We start from the raw sequence: 21586 nt of genomic DNA on the forward strand, positions 1-21586 counted from the left end.
ATGGATGAATGGATGGACGGACAAACAGACACAGAGAGAGAGATGATGCAATTACCACACTTGCTCTAGTCCCTGAAAATTCCCATATATCTCCAACAAATCAACTATTCCTTCCCACTGTCATTGTCACACATTTGAAAGACTCCTATACATTATAAGGTTCATCAACCTGTCTCAGCCCTACAGGATAAATTTTGGGTAATTGAGGATGCAACTAACTATAGGGTCTATAAGTCACATTATGAGTAAAGGAAATTCTAGCTCAAATTTATCTTGATAGTAGCAAGATACATTACATAGACTACATAAAGTATCATATTTTACCAAACTAGGTATACACAGTTGTTGACCTTAAAACAATAATGTTCCTTCTTCATTCCACCACTGGGTTTTTATCAGTAAACATTAATGATGTCCTTTTCCAAATACTATTCTGAAATGGCAAGCTTATCTTAATTAGGTAAAGTATCATGTCAAAAACCATTGGAAGTTGTAGTGACACAATGAAACAAAAGCAGAGGAAAATCTGGCAGACATATCACTTGTTCTTTTTTTCAAAAACAAGTAGAATTCAAATTACCAAACAAAATAAATAACACCAAATTTAGTAACATATTTTTAAATCAATTCAAATCCACCTTTTCAAAATTGATTTCATATATTTCCAAACTATAATTTGATTGTCCATACTTATGTCACTCACTAAATTTTGTAAGCATTAATTTGTCAATAGTATAAAAACCATAGATAAACTACCATATTTACAAAAACCCAGAGTCACATGTTCCTTCAAAAAAGCGGCTTAGAATAAAATCAAAGAAACTATAAACATTTTAAACTTCAAACACATCTTCCACTCCCCTCTGTAAAAAAATAAGCCCAATATAGCCACTAATATCACACATTTCAATCATTTCCCTCTAAAAAGTATAATATGGAAAGAATTTTTACTTAAATTCTGGAATGGCAGGTAGTAGTTTGAATAATGGAAGCTACTAGGCAATATTCTTCAAGTAGTTCATAAAACTAGATTTCCTATTTCTTTAGCACTTCTTTCTCATTAATAGACATTGCAACATAGCTTGAGGTAAAACCAAAACTTATGGCATCAAATGAATGCACCTTTGAGTTTTTGCAAATGTATAAAGGGTATTTTTGAAAGGTTTTCTTAACAAGCAAGCAAACAAAAAATGGTTAGAAAAAAACAGTAATTACTCTTTTGCTAATTTCAAATAATATATTACCTCCACACACATATAAACTCTCTGATTATTTTAGGGGGTACTTTTCTTATAAACCAAAGTACCAACCAAAGAAATGAAATTGAGAAAGCAAATATCTGACCCAGAAATTACCCAACATGTTTTCCATAACCTGTGCAGAACCAAAGTTATGCACCATCTTTAGCCAAACCAAGTACACATCTTTCTGATTGGAAAGTTTTTTTCCTGAATCAGGGAGAAAGCAAATTTACTCATAGCCTAGATAGCCCAGTATAGTATGGTTAACGCCATAAGATTCTAGAAGCAGAGAGCCTGGGTTGGAATCCCTCCTCTACCATTTACTAAGTATATCTTAAGTTACTCAACCTATAAAGCCCTTAGGACAGTGCCTGGTACAGAACAAGCACTCAGTAGATGCAGGGTGGCAGCAAAGCTCTAGATCTCTGCAACTTGGCATCGGTTGAGAGACTGTCAGAAATTCAAACTCTCAGGTCCAATTCCAGACTTACAGAGCCAGAACCTACAATTTTATCATGATCCCTTTACGATTTGGATGCAAATTAAAATTTGAAAAGAACAGCTAGAAAGCATTTTTACATTATATTCTGAGATATTACCTATAATAATTAATTTTTTAAGAACCACTCCATTGCTCTTCTGAAGTTACATTTATTTTTAGTAAAAGGCAAAGTATTATTTGGGATAAAAATTCCTCCGTTAGTGATTTTTTACCATACCTCTGTATTCAAAGGGAGACCCAACTAAAGCCCAAAGTTGTAGAGGACTGCCATCTAGTGGTAGTTCATTCTGATACACATACCAAATAAACTCCCTCTGCCTATCAGTACTTTAAACACATTTGTTTAAAATGCTGCTAGGTTTTCTTTTTGCTTAATTCCTTTCTTGAGGACTACTGACACGATTACCCAACTTAATAATTCCACAAGAAGACATCTTAAATACAGAGGAAGGTAGAAGACAAAAATTTTTCAATTTCCTTTTTTAAACTCAGATTAAAAAAAAAAAACTCAGATCAAGTGATCAAGCCTAGGGAAGTTTTCAGATTAAAAGACTGACCCGCTCTCTCTCCTGTAAAGGTGCACATCAGACACACAGTAGCAGCATCAGGTTTAGAAAATAGGCTTTCTTTTGAAATGTGCATTTCTTGGGGTAGCTTCTACTTTCTTTTCCCTAAGTTCTGTACTTTTTACAATATATTTATATAGTTTGCAGGAGTGCTTTTTTGAGAAAAAAGTATTTTGTACCCTTCTGACTCAATAACTCCACTTCTACATTCTATCCTAGGAAAATAATAAGAAACATGGGCAAAGATTTATATTCAAAGACGTTCATTTCAGTAAACCAAACAATCTCAACAGCTTCATAATAACCCACTGAATCTATGCATCAAAACTTACTTAATCATTCTCCTCTGTTACTCATTTAGATCACTTCTAATTTTTCTATATTGCAAATAAATACATGTATATACAAAAGGAAGGAAGGGAGGACAAAGAGAAAGGAAATAATTAAATATATGGCAATTTGATATGACTTTTTCACATTTTGGATCACTTCCTTATATACATTCCCGTAAACCACATATCAGCATTCAGGAACATTTTCACAGTTCTTAACAGCCAACCTGCTTTATAAGAGTACTGTAAAATTTTACATGGCCACAAGCCATCTAGGATGTACAGACTGCACTATCACCTCTCTAGCAGCAAGTTTTATCCCATGGATAATTTTTAACAGTATTACAATTAAGATATAATTTACTTACCACCCCTTAAAAGTATACAACTCAGTAGTTTTCAGTGTATTTATAGAGCTGTGCAACTATCACCATAATCTAATTTGAGTTCATTTTCATCATCCCAAAAAGAAACCTTGTAACCATTAGCAGTAACTCCCCATTCCCCGTGCCAATCCCCCAAAAAGGCTAATTTTTACTACCTTACCACCCCATTACTTTTTCATGTTTCCTTTTAGATACCTCAGTGATATTATGCAAGTGTCTCAAACCCATGAAACAGAATAATTGCTTCTGCTATCTCTCTGTTTCAAATTGGGAAATATCGTGCTTAACCATAGGAAAGTAAGATACGTTATAATAGCCTCTTGCTTTTTCAAAAGGTACTTTTTAAATGTAAGGCATAATGTAGGAACTAAGAGAAGATATACAAGTACAAAGTTACCTATTCTTTTCAAAACTAGTAGCAACTCTAGTTACTTTGAAAGTCCATTACTGAATATAGCAAAAATATCACACAAAAGCAAGGAATTTCTTTTTTATTTAATTTATTTAAAACTTTATTTTAATTGGGTTAACTTGATCTGGTAATAAAACTAAAAGTACAGTGCAATCAATGTAAGATAACATTTGACATGTGATCTAACGAATTGTCTTGTTAAAAATAGGGCTTCCCTGGTGGCACAGTGGTTGGGAATCTGCCTGCTAATGCAGGGGACAGAGGATCGAGCCCTGGTCCAGGAAGATCCCACATGCCTCGGAGCAACAAAGCCCGTGCGCCACAGCTACTGAGCCCGCGAGCCACAACTGCTGAAGCCCGCATGCCTAGAGCCCGTGCTCCACAGCAGGAGAGGCCACTGCAATGAAAAGCCTGCATACCGCCGCAAAGAGTGGCCCCCGCTCGCCGCAACAAGAGAAAGCCTGCGCACAGCAACAAAGACCCAACACAGCCAAAAATAAATAAAATAAAAAATAAATAAATTTTAAAATAAATAAATGTCTTGATGGTACCAAAAAATAAAAACTTACTTTCATTTAGCCAAAGCACTTTTTCCTCATATAATAACATTTTTTACTCCAGATGTATAGAATTTAGCCATTTTTCTTTTGGGGATTTAGTAGGGGAAAGAACATTGAAAACAGTTAATTAAACAGGGGAAACCTAGGTCCCCCGATCATATCAGACATTTTTTTAAAGAACAGTGGAAATCAGTTCTAACAGCTGAAGTTGGGAGGGGACACCTCACAGAAGTTAGCCTCTCATCAAATTTTAGCTTTTTCTCTCCTCTCTTCATCTAACTCTAGACATCTCCCATATTCTTCAAATAATCCAAACATTCCTGTTACTCAAGGTAAGCAATACTGCAATCCAGCCAAGTGTTTTGTCTCATATCACTTTAATTACACAAAACATTTATTTGTACATTACCACCCAAAATATTCTTGCCTTTACCTCTATATACGAAAAGAGTGAGTTCACATGAATGAAGGATGCTTCCAAAATACATTTTTTGTGTCACTAAAGCAAAATCTAACATAGGTAGCCTACTTTTTATTAACACAACAGTTAAACAATAAACTCATAAAAACTTGAGCCCAAAGAGAGCTATATTATAAAATCCCTAGTTACTTGTTCATCAGGTGCCACACACACACACACAATCACACAGGTGTCGACACCTGGCTTCCTATCCTCATTTCAACACCAGCAGCTCCTCTATCGTCCTGTCACAGTGAAGCGAGAGGAGTTGGATTGTAAATTATTCTCTCACACCACAAGCAACAGTAAACACAAGCAAGCACCAAGCCCTGGTAACTCAGAAGCTCTGGAACTAGGGTGGTAGACCTTGTGCTAATTAGAAAGAGATACCACCAGGGTGGGAGAAACCCAGCCTCACCGGGCCAGTACTTCGTAAAGGTAATGCCTTTGTGAAATTTAGGAAAGGCACCCTTCCTCTGGGGATGTTTATTCCAGGCCAGAGCACATGGCTTGATGAGCAGGATCAGGTCTGCACTTCAGTCTCCACATGCCCCTGGTCCAGGTGCCCTGGTTTAGAAACAATTCGCACAACCCTGTACAGTGGCCCTGGAGGTGGATTAGGTGGAGACGGGTCTACAGCTTCACCCTGCCTATACCTTGCCTAAGTAGAGCCGGGACCCCCATCAATGAAGAGATCAACCCCTTCTTCCACTGAGAGAGGCAGGCATACAGTTCCACCAAAGAAAAGCTCAATTTCAGCCAGCTCATGTATAAAAGACAAAATGGAAAGAAAAAACAGTTTTAGAAATGTCTCTGTAGACCACATAAAAGTGCTGGTTATATGAAAATCAAACTCATTCAATGTTTAAAGTTTTCTTTTTTTATTACTTTGCCCAAGTATTTGAATATAAAGGTTTCAATAAAATATGTTTAACTCTCTCTAAGATTCATACCATATAATTCTCCATTTTTATATGGCCAAATATTCTGGTCCTTACAATAGCACACTCATGATTAAATGCAAATTACCTTTTACACCACCAAATGATCCATAAGTCATATTGCAGGCTGTTCTCTGAAGATTATGTTCATACATCAATTTGATCTGATATTGGGTCCCATGTTCCACATTACCCAAGCTTCCTAAAAAGAAATAAATAAAAAGACTGCTTTGTATTTGTTTACATTAAAAAATATTAATATCTTCTCATCCTCTTACCAATTCCAAGTAATTCAATTTCAGTGAAATTTAAAATGGCAAAGCACTAAAACATATGTATTATGAACAATTAGCATACTGATGACACAGAATGCCAGCACAGTTAAAACAATTTAAGTCTCAGCTAGATTATACCAATAGATGAAATACTACCCTGGGTGACATTGTTATCTATGTCCATTATGTCTAAGTAAAGTGTAATTATTTAAATAACAACAAAATCCTCCAATTTCAGTTCTGAAATAAATGAGGTTAAGTTCCCTGCATTTATAACAATGATAGACCAAAGACATGAATCAAAGTGTCTAAGAAAAAAATTCCCCACACTTTCAAGCAATTCAATTTTCTGTCCCAACTCTCAAAATATTCAAGCCCCTAATACATTATGTTCTAATTTAGTAGAGAGATCTAAAGCTTCTCTCAGCAAGTAAATAGGACAATATGTTTTCTTTGAAGTCTGCCAAGAAGAATCTCCTTCAAAACAAAGAAAAATACTTTCCCTGCATTTAATAGATCATATGTGCTACAATCACTTTGTAGTTCATTCCAAATGAGAAAAGATTCTTTATCCGCATTTTACTCTCTAGTTGTTAGGCTTTCTAGAGTATATACAGTTAGAGCTATATCCTAGTGATCAGGCAAGAACATTATGATTAAAAGAGGTGTTAGAAAGAAAAATGATTCCAAATGTAACATTTTCCATTAAGAAGCATCTTTGTCATTTATTCAAAAATGCAAAAGTTAAAAGAAAAACTTAAAATATCACAAAGCAAATGAAATAGTCCCAAACTGCATAATATTAGATGATTAAAACAATCTAAATATAGGGGCTTCCCTGGTGGCACAGTGGTTAAGAATCTGCCTGCCAAGGCAAGGGACACAGGTTCGAGCCCTGGCCTGGGAAGATCCCACATGCCGTGGAACAACGAAGCCCGTGTGCCACAACTACTGAGCCTGTGCTCTAGAGCCCACAAGCCACAACCACTGAGCCCATGTGCCACAACTACTGAAGAAAGCCTGCAAGCAGTAACAAAGTCCCAAAACAGCCAAAAATAAAAATAATAATAATAAATAAATAAATTTATTTTTAAAAAATCTAAATATATGTTTGTATGTATGTATGTATATACATATTTATACATGTGCATTTATTTGTTTGTTTTTTGTCCAGAAGGATTCACCAATGTACACAGAGGTTGTAAGAACAGAAGTATTTCTACTTCCACTTTACAACTGAGGCACCTTAAATTTTAAAAAAATTCAATAAATTTCCCCCAAAATCACATAGCTGATAAAGGACACAGTACTCAAACTAGGTCTTCAGAGCCATCACTATATATACTGGTACCTGGTTGTCCATCATTTAACAACTTTCAGGGAACCTAGTAAGCCAATGACAATTTCCAAAATTAAAAAAAAAAAAAAAGCAGCATCAAAAATATGTTATTTCCTGGGGAGGGATGAATTGGGAGTTTGGGGTTAGCAGATGCAATCTATTATATATAGAATGGATAAACAACAAGGTCCTACTGCATAGCACAGGGAACTATATTCAATATCCTGTGATAAACCATAATGGAAAAGAATATAAAAAAGAATGTGTGTGTATATATATAAATATGGATAACTGAATCACTTTGCTGTACAGCAGAAATTAACACAACATTGTAAATAAACTATACTTCAGTATAATATATATATGTTATTTTCACCTCCACCTTTCTCTCCCTGGCTTTCTCTTCCTCATTTGGAAGGTGGAGGGTTGAAAGAGAAAAACTAAGAGGCAAGGATTTCTTGGAGGACAACCACTTCTACTCAGATCTATGCCCCTGAAAATGCTAACAACCAAAATACTAACATACCAATAGAGTAAAAAAACAGAGAAAGACTCAAATTTGCCAGCTAACCCTGATAGGAGATGAAAGCTTTCTGGAACCTAAATGGTAGTAAAATCAGTAAGGTCCAGAGAAACTGGTGGTAATCACAACCATACCAGCCACACGGGCAAAAGCAAAAAACAAAAACTCTAAAAACATAACTCACAACATTGACCTAAGGACAGTTCTAGCCTCTAAGAAACCAGAAAAAAAAAAAGATCCAAGAAACTTTTGGTTTGTCCCTACTGAAATTCCAAATTTCATTCTGCACCTAAAACCAGATGAACCCCTCCGAGTAAGGAATGCACTTACGCATGCCTGCTAGCCAAAAGGTCAGTGAACACAGGGTCAGCAGTCAATATTTAAACATACTTCCATGAAATGACATTAGAATTTATGTCTTGAAAAAGCTGCAAATGCATTGGTAAGTTTTTAAATTTCAGGTGATAGCACTTTAAAATGTAATAGTGCACCCATGGAGAACAAAAGACAATTTATCTTCCTTCAATACTAACTTGGAATAAAGGTAGTACCTGAAAATCTAAAAATTCTGATCACTTGTTTTCTACAGAAGCATTGATGACATAAGATTAAAATTACTTACAAAGGTTTTGTCCTTGAATATACAGACTGAATACAGTAAATGTATATCTATAATAATAGTCTACATATAGCTAAAATTAATATAAAGTTTCATCAATTAGAAAGTAAATGATATTAGAACATTTATGCTGATGGTCTTATTTAAACAAGATGTAATTTAAACAAAATAATTCTCTGGACAATCAAAGGTCACCTTGAAAACAGGTTTTGGTGTAATTTTACATAACTGCTGAGAAATCTAATGATGTTAAATGAAATAAATCCATTACAGAGTAAGTTAAAAGGTTCATTGTATTAAATAACCAAATTAGATTATATAACCCTGTCAAAAGTAAAGAGACATCTTTTTGCCCTCTCACGGCAAATATTAAAATTCTATAAATATGTCAAATGCTTAGTAAGTACAAAATTTTTGGAAAAGAATATTTAAAAGAACATAATCAGTATGGCTTAAGCTCACACATCTGTAACCATTTACTCAGAAACTGAGGCCCATCAGGAAGGAATCTGAGATGCCATGTGATGCTTTTCCTTTACCAGAGTATGATAAGATGGGCTAAGTTCAGGTCAGCAAGACCCTGCTGTTTCTCTATATTAAGCCTGCATTTAATGACATATCACCCCCCACCCAAAAAAAAAACGTCAGCACACTAGCCTCTGATTATTAAGAGTTGTTTGCTATATCCCGGAGGTCTCCTCTAATTTGCCTCAAATATTTTTTAGGAGCACATTAGCGCATAAAAGAAAACAAAAAACATTTGGGGAGGGGGCAGTCGGGGTTAAGGATGTCAAGTTCAGCTAACACTTTTCATCTGCTGACACCAGTGGTTTCACTTAAACTAGAAAGTGTTTATGCTTCCCCTGTTATAGTAAAAGCTAGGTAAAAGTTCAGTCTGGTACCTCAAGAAACATATTCAAGAGAACAAAAACATTAACTTCTCTGCTTCTCAATTTAAGCCAAGCCAGGAAAAATATACAAATTGTCAGGCTACGAATATCATAGGAAGCTGAAGAAATGAGAGACAGAGAAGGAAAATGAGGTGGAGTGTAAGGGAATGTAGTTTGGACAACTCCTCATCCCCAGAGAATACAAAGCTTGTAAATGAATAGAAAGAATAAAAGAGCAATAAAATCGCCATTCCTGTGACAAATAACTTTCATTTTCAACACTAAGTTGAAGGACGATACCAATGTCCCATAAACAAGTTGTGACCAAACATGCCAGTTTCTTTCACTAGCCTTTTTTGATAAACACACATTTCATCCCTAGCCTATGCCCTACACCCAGTGGAACTCTAGAGACTTCTGGCTTTCTGAGCCATCATTCAAACGGGACCAGGGAAGGCCAAGAGTCTAACCTAATTTCTAGATTTTAGGATGTGTCCCTCTCCTGCCCTCTTAGAGCCCCCATGGAGCCTCTAGAAGGGACCAGTACCCCAAGCAGTATTCAAGAGTTACTGTGGGCAAGTTCTCCTCCTCCATACCTGTTAATAAAGTATCACTCGAAGTCAACAGGCTTATGATGGAAAACAGAGGAACAACTAGATGCCTGCAATAAAGTAGCCTATATCATACCTTCTCCATTTACTCTGGAACACTAAATATCTGCCCTACCACTAGGAGGAACAACATCTTTTACCACGAAACCAATAAGAGTATTTAGCAATGACAGTAAGAGGTACTTTACCAGGCCTCTGATATAAATAGAATGGAAATGGAAAAGAAAATGATAGTGGTAACAGAGAAGGGAAAGAAGAAAGAAGAAAATAACATACAGAGAGTAATAAATAGCCACTACCAATTGCCTCAGCATTACCTAGAAATAAGTTCTTTCATTCATTCAACAAGTATGCCTACCACACACCATATATCAAGGCTGCCTTCAAAATCTAATAGATCTTTGCCCCAAAAAGAGATGGCCTAAGAATATCCAGCTCTGGAACTTCCCTGGTGGTGCAGTGGATGGGAATCCGCCTCCCAATGCAGGGGACACGGGTTCGAGCCCTGGTCGGGGAGGATCCCACATGCTGCAGAGCAACTAAGCTCGTGCACCACAACTACTGAGCCTGTGTGCTAGAGCCCGCAAGCCACAACTACTGAGCCCACGCACCACAACTACTGAAGCCCCTGCATAGAGCCTGTGCTCCGCAACAAGAGAAGCCACCACAATGGGAATCCACGCACCGCAACAAAGAGCAGACCCCGTTCACCACAACTGGAGAAAGCCCACACACAGCAACGAAGACCAAAGCAGCCACAAATAAAATAAATAAATTTATTTAAAAAAAAAAATCCAGCTCAGTGACAGTAAATATGAATCATGACTCAAATTGAAAGCAAAATACAAAGAAAGCCCAAATCAAGAAAATGAGTGTGAGAAATCCAAATCCTAGAAGCTAATATTTACAGCAAATTCCGAGAGTATCTTTTGTATAAGCAGTAGGTCCACAGACACTCAGCTTTATTGTATCCGTTAAAAGATTCCCCCATATTGCACTTCATAAAAATAACTGTCAACTTGGACTAAAATTTATCTAATAACTGAAACAAAATTTGTAAGTTACCTTTTCATATTTAATAAGGGCCAAAATGCTGAAACCAAAACGCAATTAACTTTCATACTTGTACCCACAGTACCATGTCAGGGAATGAAACCTAATTAAGTCTCAAATAAATGCCTTAAGGTCTGGTTGAATAAAGACAGCCAAAAGCCAAGAAATTGGAACTGTAAAGGGAAATACTTGAGGTTCACCAAAGAAAATGTACTTTAAACCACCATGACTCAGCATGTAATGAATTTTGCTGTTGCTGTTGAACATTTCTTAAGACTCAAGTGTCCTAAGTACCCAGAATTGGCCTCTATTAGTCATAGGCAATCCTGCACACAATTCCTCAGAGGAAGGAGATTCCAAGGGACCCTCTACAGTGATAGAAATTTAAGTATGCATGGAAATAGCAGACCAAGAAAATGTAATAGCCTTTGCACCTGAAAGAATAAATGAACAATGGGAAAATGCTAACCAAGATAAGAAAACCTTCAACTGAGTCAATATTAACTATTCTTACATAATATTAAGAAGTCCAGATTTTAGTACAAATTCTACATTAGAAAAAAATGTTTCTTACCTGAGACAGAGTAGACACACAGTTTTCTAGAATGCAACACAGCCAAATGAAGCATTTCAGTACCTCTGAAAAACAGGGAAAGTTTTAAAAGTTTAAATACTAGCTTCAGATGTAACCCAAAAAATGACAAAATGATTTTAAAACGAGATTTTAACCATAACCTATCATGAGTGAACTAAATAATTCACTAGATAACATTCAAAGCTAAAAAATAAATTGAACAACAAGCAACCAGTTTGGCAATATCAGAGGCCCAAGGACTCTGCCTCAAGGAGCTGCCTTCACACTGAAGCCAAGGGAGTCTCCCAGCAAAAGTCATGTCGGAGGCGTCTTCAGGAGTGCTCTCCCACAATAAGGAGATCCACGTGGGACTTCCCTGGCAGTTCAGTGGTTAAGACTTCGTGTTTCCATTGCAGTGGGTGTGGGTACGATCCCTGGTTAGGGAACTAAGATCCCGCAAGCCACAGGGTGTGTGTGGAGGGGGAGACCCATGCTCTGGTCCTGGCTTGAGCAAGTCACTTACACTCTCTAAGCCTATTTCCCCTTTTGGAAAATAAGAGGTTTAAATTAAATGAAATAAAAATCATGTGAAAGCACCTTGTAAAGTATAAAGCACTACAGAATGGCAAAAGGCATATATCACATGGAGGTCTTAAATTATACTAAAGGTATTGAAAATATTTCAGTTTGGTCTAAATCTCCAATAGAAATAAACAGCCACTGTCACCACTATACTCCCAGCCCCTATCAAGTGGTTTCCAGAGACAAGGCACAATCTAGAAATCCCAAATTCAAAGTCTTCAAGGGTCAAGTCAGAAGATGTAAGTGAATAAAGGGTGTAAATGGCTGTGATCAATTGGAGACTAGGGCCAGACTAAAGGAGGCAACGACTACTCAGCTCTGGGCTTGTGGCCAGATCTCCACATTCTTTTTCAAGAAAAGCCAGAATGCAGGGATTTTATGTGAAAATTTCTCGTTCCTAAATGTTGGCAATTCTTTTAAATTTAAAACTAATCTGAAAGCAGGCCTCAGATGTTCGACCTCTGATGCAGACTCTGTTCTAAACTGAAAGAACTATAATTGAAGTCTGAAGACCTGGATTGAGATCTTGTCTCGGCACTTTGATATTTCTGTGATCATTTAATCTTTCAGAGTGTGAGTTTCTCATTTATAAAACAAGAATTATATTAGATAATACCTGCAAAACATTGTTACAGTGAATATATACTCACCAACTCACTCTACTACCAGAAAATGAAAATATACACAACTATCACATAATCAAGACCGCCTTCAAAGATTTTTATATGTACCCTGTAATACTCAAAACAATTTTTCCATCATGTACAGGAAATGGACATGACGTCATGGAAAGACAGTAAAGAATGGAGTCAGACAGACCTGGGCCTGAATGCTGACTGTGTAACCTAAAGCTCTGAGCTCTAGCCAGTTTCCTTATCTCTAAACGCAGATCACATCTTACAGATAAGATTAATGAGATAGTACTAGTCAATTAATACTAGTACAGTATCATTAATGTTCACCTCCTCCCTTCCAACAAGTGATCGCATGGGTGAAAGCTACACTACTGTGTAGAATGATTGTGACAGCATTCCACTTTTTTAAAAAATGAAAAGGTAAAAATGCGTTTTAGAGGCAAGAATTCTTTTGTCTCCTTACTTTATAAATCCGTCATGTTTAATATGTGCTAGGTACACAGTGGGCACCTAATCATCATCAGCTTTTAGATGGAGTAGATATTTACCAGCCATGTCAATCATAAAATCCTGATCCAGCCTGTCACAGGGCATAAAAGTCCCATCTCATGTCCTGGCCTATCGCATCCACGAAGCAGCTTCCCATCAGAATGAATCGTGTTACCAGAAGAGAGTTAATGCTCAGGAGCAGTCTTTCAGGTTTTTCTAGTAGGAGTCAGGGCCCTGAACAAGTGGAACCTGGGGCCAATAAATCACGATGTGCAACTGGAGTGAGCCAAAATCCAGAGCTCAGGGCACTCCCAGACTTAAGACAGCAAAAGGGCGCTCAAAAAGAGAAGGTACGGGAAAACAAGGCCACCTCTGTCTACATAACACTTCACAATAGATACTTTTATAAATGATTAAGAAATACAGGCTTAATTTTAAGAAAATTCATGTATGAAAATAAGATAAAATCAGCAATATCATCAGTAAATAAAAAGCAGATGTATTACACAAAATGCAAAATAATAAACAGTGTTCTAAAATAAATTAGGTTTAAAAATAACGTAATTTGAACCAAAGACTTACTTTGTGGGGTGAGCTGTCTTCCTTTAAGAAACTAAGGACCTCTCTACCCCAAATAAGTAATTTGTTTCAAAGCTTCAAAGTTATGCACCAAATCACATAACTGCTATGATGTCTAATTTTTTTAAACAAACAGTTTGTTTAAAACTGGACAATTGGGGGCTTCCCTGGTGGCGCAGTGGTTGAGAGTCCGTCTGCCAATGCAGGGGACACGGGTTCGTGCCCCGGTCCGGGAAGATCCCACATGCCGCGGAGCGGCTAGGCCCGTGAGCCATGGCTGCTGAGCCTGTGCATCCAGAGCCTGTGCTCCGCAACGGGAGAGGCCACAACAGTGAGAGGCCCACATACCGCAAAAAAAAAAAAAAAAAAGGACAATTAGTGCTTTAAGTGGTGAATACTTTCTATTTCTTTGTCTGGTTATTTTTCAAAAGCTTATCTCTTTTCCTTTAAGCTTCTGACACATCAGGCATCTTAGGTCTGTTGCTATAAAAAAGTCCTAAATTATTCTATCTTAAATGTACAGGTTTCCAAATTTTAAAATGTTCAGTACATGAGGACCACCTAGGTGACAATATACAGGAAATATATTTAATTCATAGATAGTCTTTTTTTTTTTTGAAGCATCCACAAAAGTGACATAGTAAGGGATTGACATACTCCAAGTATTAAGATAAAACACCAGAATTGGTGGGCTATACTTACGAAACAAACTTTCCTACTTCCACTTGCAGTATTGGATCTCGTAGATGCACTTCTAGAAGCAAATCTTCAGCTTGAGCTCCATCTCCTGTTTTTACAGGATGAGGATTAAAGATCCTTAGGTATCCCATAAAGCTACCCACAATTACTTTATCTGTAAAGAGATTTTTTTTAAAGATATAGAAAGAAAAAAACATTAGCAACAAAAATTTTTTAGAAATAAAATTTCCACTGTCTAAAAGAAAAATCTAAAAATTAAAAGAATCCAGTTTTGCTTCATATACAAAAACCAATCTGCCAATAGAATATGTAATTAAAGTGAACTTATCTTAATAACACATAGCTTTTCAAAAATAGCTTTACATCACCAATATTCAAATGTACTAACATATTACATTTTTCTTAAGCCTTGATTTGGGGTCGTAGCCATAATTTAACACAGTCAAAGCATGCCCTTTTAACAAAGGACCATTATCAGGTTGTAAGCTGATTTCGCCATAGAGTGTCAACTCTACACCTGGTTTTGGCTGTTGAAAACACCGTATTAACTCAGTGTAAAAACACTGAGTCCTCATTAGACAGAGTGCTCTGATTTACAATTTCTAGCCTTGGGTACAAAAGGAGGAAATGGTAGGATAGGTATTATGGGTTGAACTGTGTCCCCCAAAAAGATATATGTTGAAGTCCTAACCCCCAGTACCTGTGACTTTATTTGGAAACAGGGTCTTTGCAGATGTAATCAAGTTATGATGAGGTCACACTCAATTAGGTAAGTGATAGGACTCAATTAGTATCCGTATAAGAAGAGAAAACAGAGACAGGAGTGGGGAGAGGAGAATGCCATGTGAAGACATAGAGACAAGCAAGGAGAAGATGATCATGTGACCACGGAGGCGGAGATTGGAGTGATACATCTACAAGCCAAAGAATGCCTGGCACTATCAGAAACTGAAAGAGGCCAAAAAGGATCCTAGAGGCTTCAGAGGTAGCATAGTCCTGCCAACACCTTGATTTGGACTTCCAGTCTCCAGAACTGTGACAGAATAAATGTGTTGTTTTATGCCAGCCAATTTGTGGTACTTTGTTATGGCATTCCTAGGAAACTAATACTTTGGGTTGTTTGAAATCCCTGGATTAGTAGAATACGTTGACTTCTTTTCTATCAGCTTAAAAGAAGGCGTTCTACACATTTATTGAGAGTTTATTAGGTGCCAGGCAATGGTCTAAGTAGCTTATATATACTAACTCATTAAATCCTCATAATAACCCTATGAGAGAGGTACTATCCTAGGAATTTCAATCCTGAATAGAGACACACATGTCATTAAGAATCTGGTGCTACTATTCAAAATACCCAAGACATGGAAACAACCTAAATGTTCATCAACAGATGAATGGATAAAGAAGATGTGGTACATATATACAATGGACTACTACTTAGCCGTAAAAAAGAATGAATTAATGCCATCTGCAGCAACATGGATGGACCTAGAGATTATCATACTAAGTGAAGACAAATACCATATGATATCACTGATATGTGGAATATAAAATATGACACAAATGAACTTATTTACAAAACAAACAGACTTGTGGTTGCCAAGGGGGAGGAGGAATGGGGGAGGGGTGAATTGGGAGTTTAGGACTAGCAGATGCAAACTATTATATATAGAATGGATAAACAACAAGGTCCTACTCTATAGCACAGGGAACAGTATTCAATACCCTGTGATAAACCATAATGGAAAAGAATATGAAAAAGAATGTATATATATATATATATATACACACATACATACACATATATACACACATATATATACATATATATATAGCTGAATCACTTTGCTGTACAGCAGAAATTAACACAACATTGTAAATCAACTATACTTCAATTAAAAAAAAGAAATGAATCTGGTGCTAGGTGATCCAATGGCAGCCTCAGAGGTCTACAAGGTCTCTGGAAACATATTGGTTCCTATCTCTGACTAAGGCTTGGCCAAATGAACTCTTCCTGCATTCAGGAAAGCTATGTCACTCTCATTCCAATCTCTCTTTTATTTGCATTTACCATAATTGTTTCCTGTCACTTTGTGGCAAAAAAATAAAATAAGATGTTAATTGATATACAGATTAGCACCAGTGAATAAACTACAGACACCAATTCCTGCAGGGATATTTGGAAATTGGTTGTTGAGCTAAGTTGGGGCACAAAGCATTAAAACTCCTGTTCATATTCTAGGTGGGTTTACGTAGCATTGTACACAGTGACAGAACAGTTAAACAAGTTAACACCTCCAAGCATCTGGAACACTGTGCCCATTGCAGGGGACACTCTAGTGAACTGAACAGCTGCTGCCAAATGAACAGGAAGGAGGAATGCCAAACCATACACAAGATGGCTTTTTCTAAGGGCACTGGATAATTTAAAGTAAGAGAATGATAGGTTTAAATCTCAAAATTCTCATCTCAGGGTAAAGAATAAAACTCAGGGTCTTTGGGAGCCTGCAGAATTTCTTACCTCTTTTAGCAGGGGGCTTAACCCCTAAGAATCTAGTTCAGGGATTAACTCTATAGGTTTTCAATTGCAGTGACAAACGAGTTCACAGTCTCTCCAGGTTTCTTGCATAAAAGTAAAGACATTGATCAGAAGGAATGGGACTCAACTTCAACAAAGCCCTATCCTCAGGGGTAAGAGGAAACCAGGATGGCCAAGTCCACGTGGTGACAATTTAACCCCTAGAATTAAAATGTGTATGTATGATTATTAAAATAGACAGCAGGACTATTATAGTAACCAGATCTCAGGTAACAGTCTAACTATCACAGATTACAAGCTATAATTAATTAATATGGGATCCCCAGGGATGGAACAAACAGGCAACGCATTAAGGCCCTTTATCCCAGTGATTCATTTCTTTTTATTATTGAGTAGTATTTAATTGTAACAATGTACTCTAGTGTGTTTATCAAATTAAGGCCTTTTCTGAAGTCTAAAATCAAAAGTAATCCAGGTCTATGGAAAAGAGGACTAACTCAAGCCACCATATTAGACAGTCATGGCATAGCACTGATCCCCATACTTAAGTCAATTTATAGACTGAGTCACTTGAACAAAGACAAGGTTATGTATAGACTGCTGTAACACCACCCATGCCTAATATGAAGTTTCCTCAGATTCTTCCCTATTGGACCAGTAGTCATTTATCCAAGTGTACTGAGGAAAAGTGTATACCCAACCTTTATGAGAACACTTGAATATTGGCTCTAAATTACTGCTAATTCTGGAAGCCCAGGAAGATACTGTTGTTGCCAATTATGGAGACCCCATGATAAATGAACTTCCTAACCTATGATTTCTCACCCAGCATCTGAGAGCTTAAAGGAAATGTATTTCCATAGAAAACGGTAGAGTATCCACTTGGTTCTCTAACATGCAGAGTGAGGGATATTATATTGAAAGGACTATATGGAAGCCAATGGAACTCCATCTCTCCAACAGGGAGAAAATCAAAATCAATACCACTCCTAAGCCTGATTTGGGGTGGTTTCCAAAATTTAATTCCAAAACACTTAACTTTGTAATATGTGATCATTCCTATCAAAGTCCTGTTTAATAACCAGATTTGCTGATATCAAAGTCTAATTAATGGGTCTTATAGAGTTGATCAGTATAACTTAAATGGTAACTCTGAATTCTTCTGTTATTCCACAAATTATTTTTTCTTGGAGCCAACTAATACATCCCATCTGCTTGAGTACAGTTCTAAAGCTTAGTAATGCATTTTCTCCTTTCCAACGCACAGAGACCAACAGAAATGATTGGCTTTCACCTGACAGGAGCAGGAGTATACCTTTACATGTACGCCCACAATCCAATCTGCAGGAACCAGGACTACCTCACCATCTCATAAAGGCTGAATGGGGCTGAAAGAAATATGAGTGAAACCCAGGGATCCCCATGGGCCCTTCCTGTACTGTCTGGATCAGTAGTAAATGGAATTACTATAATCCTCTTTAGGCAAGCATCAGTGTTCTAGATCCCCCAGGAATGAAGAGGCCTAGACCATAGCCAGGTGACCAGTTGCAAAACAAAAGGATGTAGCTCCCAACATGACTTCTTCAAGTTGCCATACAATTTTTCCTGCTCCTTCATCTTAACTTTTGAGTTTTTCATTCTCTTCTTTTTTTCCTCAACTATTATATATTAGGTTGTGAACACGGATTGCATGTACCAATTATTCTAGAGGAAGCAGAATATTGGAACATGATCATGACCGAATGACAAACGAAAGGTGTAACACCCAGAGATCCTAGATTTGAAGAGCCAGAGCTCCCTGAAGGAGCCTCTGAAGCAGCAGGTGCATGCACTTATCTCCCGTGGCAGATGGGTAAGAATATGTGTATGTTCAGTTGTACAAGGGAGAGTTGCCCCATGTAAGGTATAAATGCTGAGAAGCTAAAAGATAAATATAAGAACTATTTTCTAGTCTGCCTTATATAATGTGTTTTTAACTCCGATTCTTGTAATAAACACTCCCTCCAGGTTATATGTTAGCATGTAATCTAAGCTGAACCATTCAGATTCTTTCAAGATTAATGAGGAATCCTTCTTCTATGAATCAAGTAAGCTTCACCTAAAGCAATTTCAAGATGCCTAATACTATCCTTTCGCTCTCGGATCACTTCAGAGAAAGGAGGGATCAACTGGCATTATTGTCTCAACTTCCCAAACTGACCTGCAAACTTCTCTTCATCTATGTCCATTCTTACCTTCTTACCTTCTATCACAGTGAAAAAAATTCTCAAACCTGTTTAAAGTTAACCCTTCCATCTGCGTACTTGATCCCACCTCCAACTGTCTTCTCTGGATCCCTGCTTTATCAATTATATCCTCTATGCTACACACTGAATTTTTCCCATTTCTTTTTACCCTACACTGTCCCCAGTCATCATTCTCCCTTCTTCCCTTCACAGCTCTTCCTTTAAAGGGCCATAAACACTCAGTTTTCCCCACCTCTAACTCCTTCACTCTCTGCAAATCTAGATTTTGTTACCATTGTGTCCATTCATCCACCCTCACCAAGGATACTAACAAACCACTTGCTGCAAAACAATATGGAAATTTAAAAATCAGTCTTCACGTCACTAAATCTTGCCTCCCAGGTATCAGCCCAACTGGTTCTCCTGCCTCTCTGCCTGCCCTTCTCAGAATCTATTACTGACTACCTGTCCCAAAGCTCCTCCCTTAATGCTCATATTCTCCAGGTTATGGTCCTAAGGTTCCTTCCCTCTTGTTCCATCTTCTCTCTCAGTGTATTTGCACCCATTCCCAGGGCTTCAAATACAACCAGCGTACTGCTCACTCCCAAATCTCTACCTCGATTCTGCCTACCAGACACTTCTGTTTCAAACAGAGTATGTCCGAAGCTGCTCTCACTAAACTTGCACTCCATAAGATCAACAGTAATAATTCTTAAACTTTAGTGTGCCACCATTCAACTTTGCAGCTTGTCAAAATGCAGATACCTAAGCCCCCGTCCAATCCATCTACCCCCCAGAGAATATGATCTTAGAAGATCTTGTACATCTGGGATAGAAAATCTTCATATATAATAATCACCCCATGATGTAGGTGGTCTAGGCTTTGAGAAATAATGATCAGTGGTTTTTTTCTATGTGGAACACACACACACACAGAATGATTTTTGTATAGCATGCTTGGGAAAACAGAGGAAGCTGCTCACAGCTGGATGTAAATAGGGGGGATGAAACATCTCAGCATATTGGTAACCCACTGGTGGCACCCCAGTGAGGAGCTCTAATAGAAATGATGAGGGAACACTATGTTATTCAGATAATCAGTAAGTATAGTTTCCAACCAAGTTGAGCTTTAAATAGTTTGGGCAGAGGTGGGTTTGAAATTGTTTCTCTCTGGCAGGTATTTTTGTGGTATGACTCTTCTGTGCTACCAAATTATAGGGGAATCATAAATTTTAACAAACAGTTGGGCAGGAGGCAGGGTTGATAATCTTTGAAGAACAGCTCAGGACACCTTATGAATAGAAGACCTTCGCCTCTCCTATCAGTAGAAGGGCAGGGCCCAGAGTTTCCTTAGAAACAGTTTAGTAGGTGCTCAGAACAGTCTAGTGCCTCCCACTCTTCTTTGCCAATATAATTTTCTCCTTTCACTTTATCCCCCAAATTCTACTGTTTTCATTATAGGCAAGATAAATAGAATAAAGAAAAATATAAGGGGACAATGTTTATATACAAAGAACAAAAGAAAAATTATTATAATAAGTTTTCTTTTTAAGAGGGCAGTGACTATCTGAATTACAAAAAAAAAGCTCATGACTATAAATCACTCAAACCAAATATAAATTTCAAGTAGCAATAATACAGAACTAAAATGTTTTAAAGACCACTTATATGATGATGCAAAGAGGAGCAAATAATATAAGAATAAAATAGAATATTGTTTCTAGTTTCAAAATATAAAAATGAAAGCAATGATTTAACAATTGTTTTCTACAAACAAATAGAGCTAACATAATTTCTCCATTCTGGTAAATGGCTTTCAGATTCTCTTTTAAAAGAATATAATTTTTCTTGCAGCTTCTACAAAAGAAAAATTTTCAAAATTCAAAATATTTTACCAGCTCTACCCTACGAAACCTGATTTTGCAACAAATAAAAACAAATTAAATGATGCCTTATAATATTTTTCTGAGTTCCAGCAAATAATATGACAGAATCAACACAAACCAGAAAAACACAAACAACAAAACATAAGTAATAACTACATTTATCAGCCTGCTACTTAAATATTACTTATAAGGAAAACTACCTTAAAAACTAGGGCATAGTCATGACAGTTCACCTAAGTTCTATAAAGTACACATTAAAAAAAAGAAGTCGTTTTTATTCCACCCCTATAAAATGCTTTGCTCCAAGATGCTTGGTCATAAGTTGTTTACCTTGTCCATTTCCAGTATTGTCAACATCAGCCAAACACAAACAGCCTTGATCAAATTCTTCTTTTTCTCCCAGAACAGTAGACCACCAATCACGGGCTTTAAATAAAGACATTTTCGTTCACTCTGAAAAGAAAGCATTTATTTATAATAAAAATCCACTTCACAAAAAAAAATCCACTTCACACCATGATTTATGAATTAACTCTTTTTTGTTGTTGTTGTTCTGAATTAATTAACTCTTAAGGCATACATAGCAAACTAAAGTTAGACAACTTTGAGAAAAAACATTGTATTAAACTCTAATTTTTTGTATTTTGTGGACATATGTGAAACCACAA

At 36.9% G+C, this 21586-nt stretch overlaps 1 protein-coding gene across 5 annotated transcripts in view; it reads right to left on the reverse strand.

The window, feature by feature from the left end:
• Positions 1-21586, reverse strand: part of BBS9 (Bardet-Biedl syndrome 9) — a 432087-nt gene that overhangs the window by 402991 nt on the left and 7510 nt on the right. For all 5 annotated transcript variants that reach the window (XM_049714453.1, XM_049714454.1, XM_049714452.1 and 2 more), the window contains 4 exons: positions 21249-21371; positions 14272-14422; positions 11285-11349; positions 5489-5602 (listed from right to left, as the gene is read on the reverse strand). In XM_049714453.1, coding sequence (XP_049570410.1) covers positions 5489-5602; positions 11285-11349; positions 14272-14422; positions 21249-21360 — 442 coding nt within the window. In that variant the 5' untranslated portion in view covers positions 21361-21371. The remainder of the gene's footprint in view (positions 1-5488; positions 5603-11284; positions 11350-14271; positions 14423-21248; positions 21372-21586) is intronic.

The sequence above is a fragment of the Orcinus orca genome, chromosome 9 (assembly GCF_937001465.1).
Source record: "Orcinus orca chromosome 9, mOrcOrc1.1, whole genome shotgun sequence".
NCBI lineage: Eukaryota > Metazoa > Chordata > Mammalia > Artiodactyla > Delphinidae > Orcinus > Orcinus orca.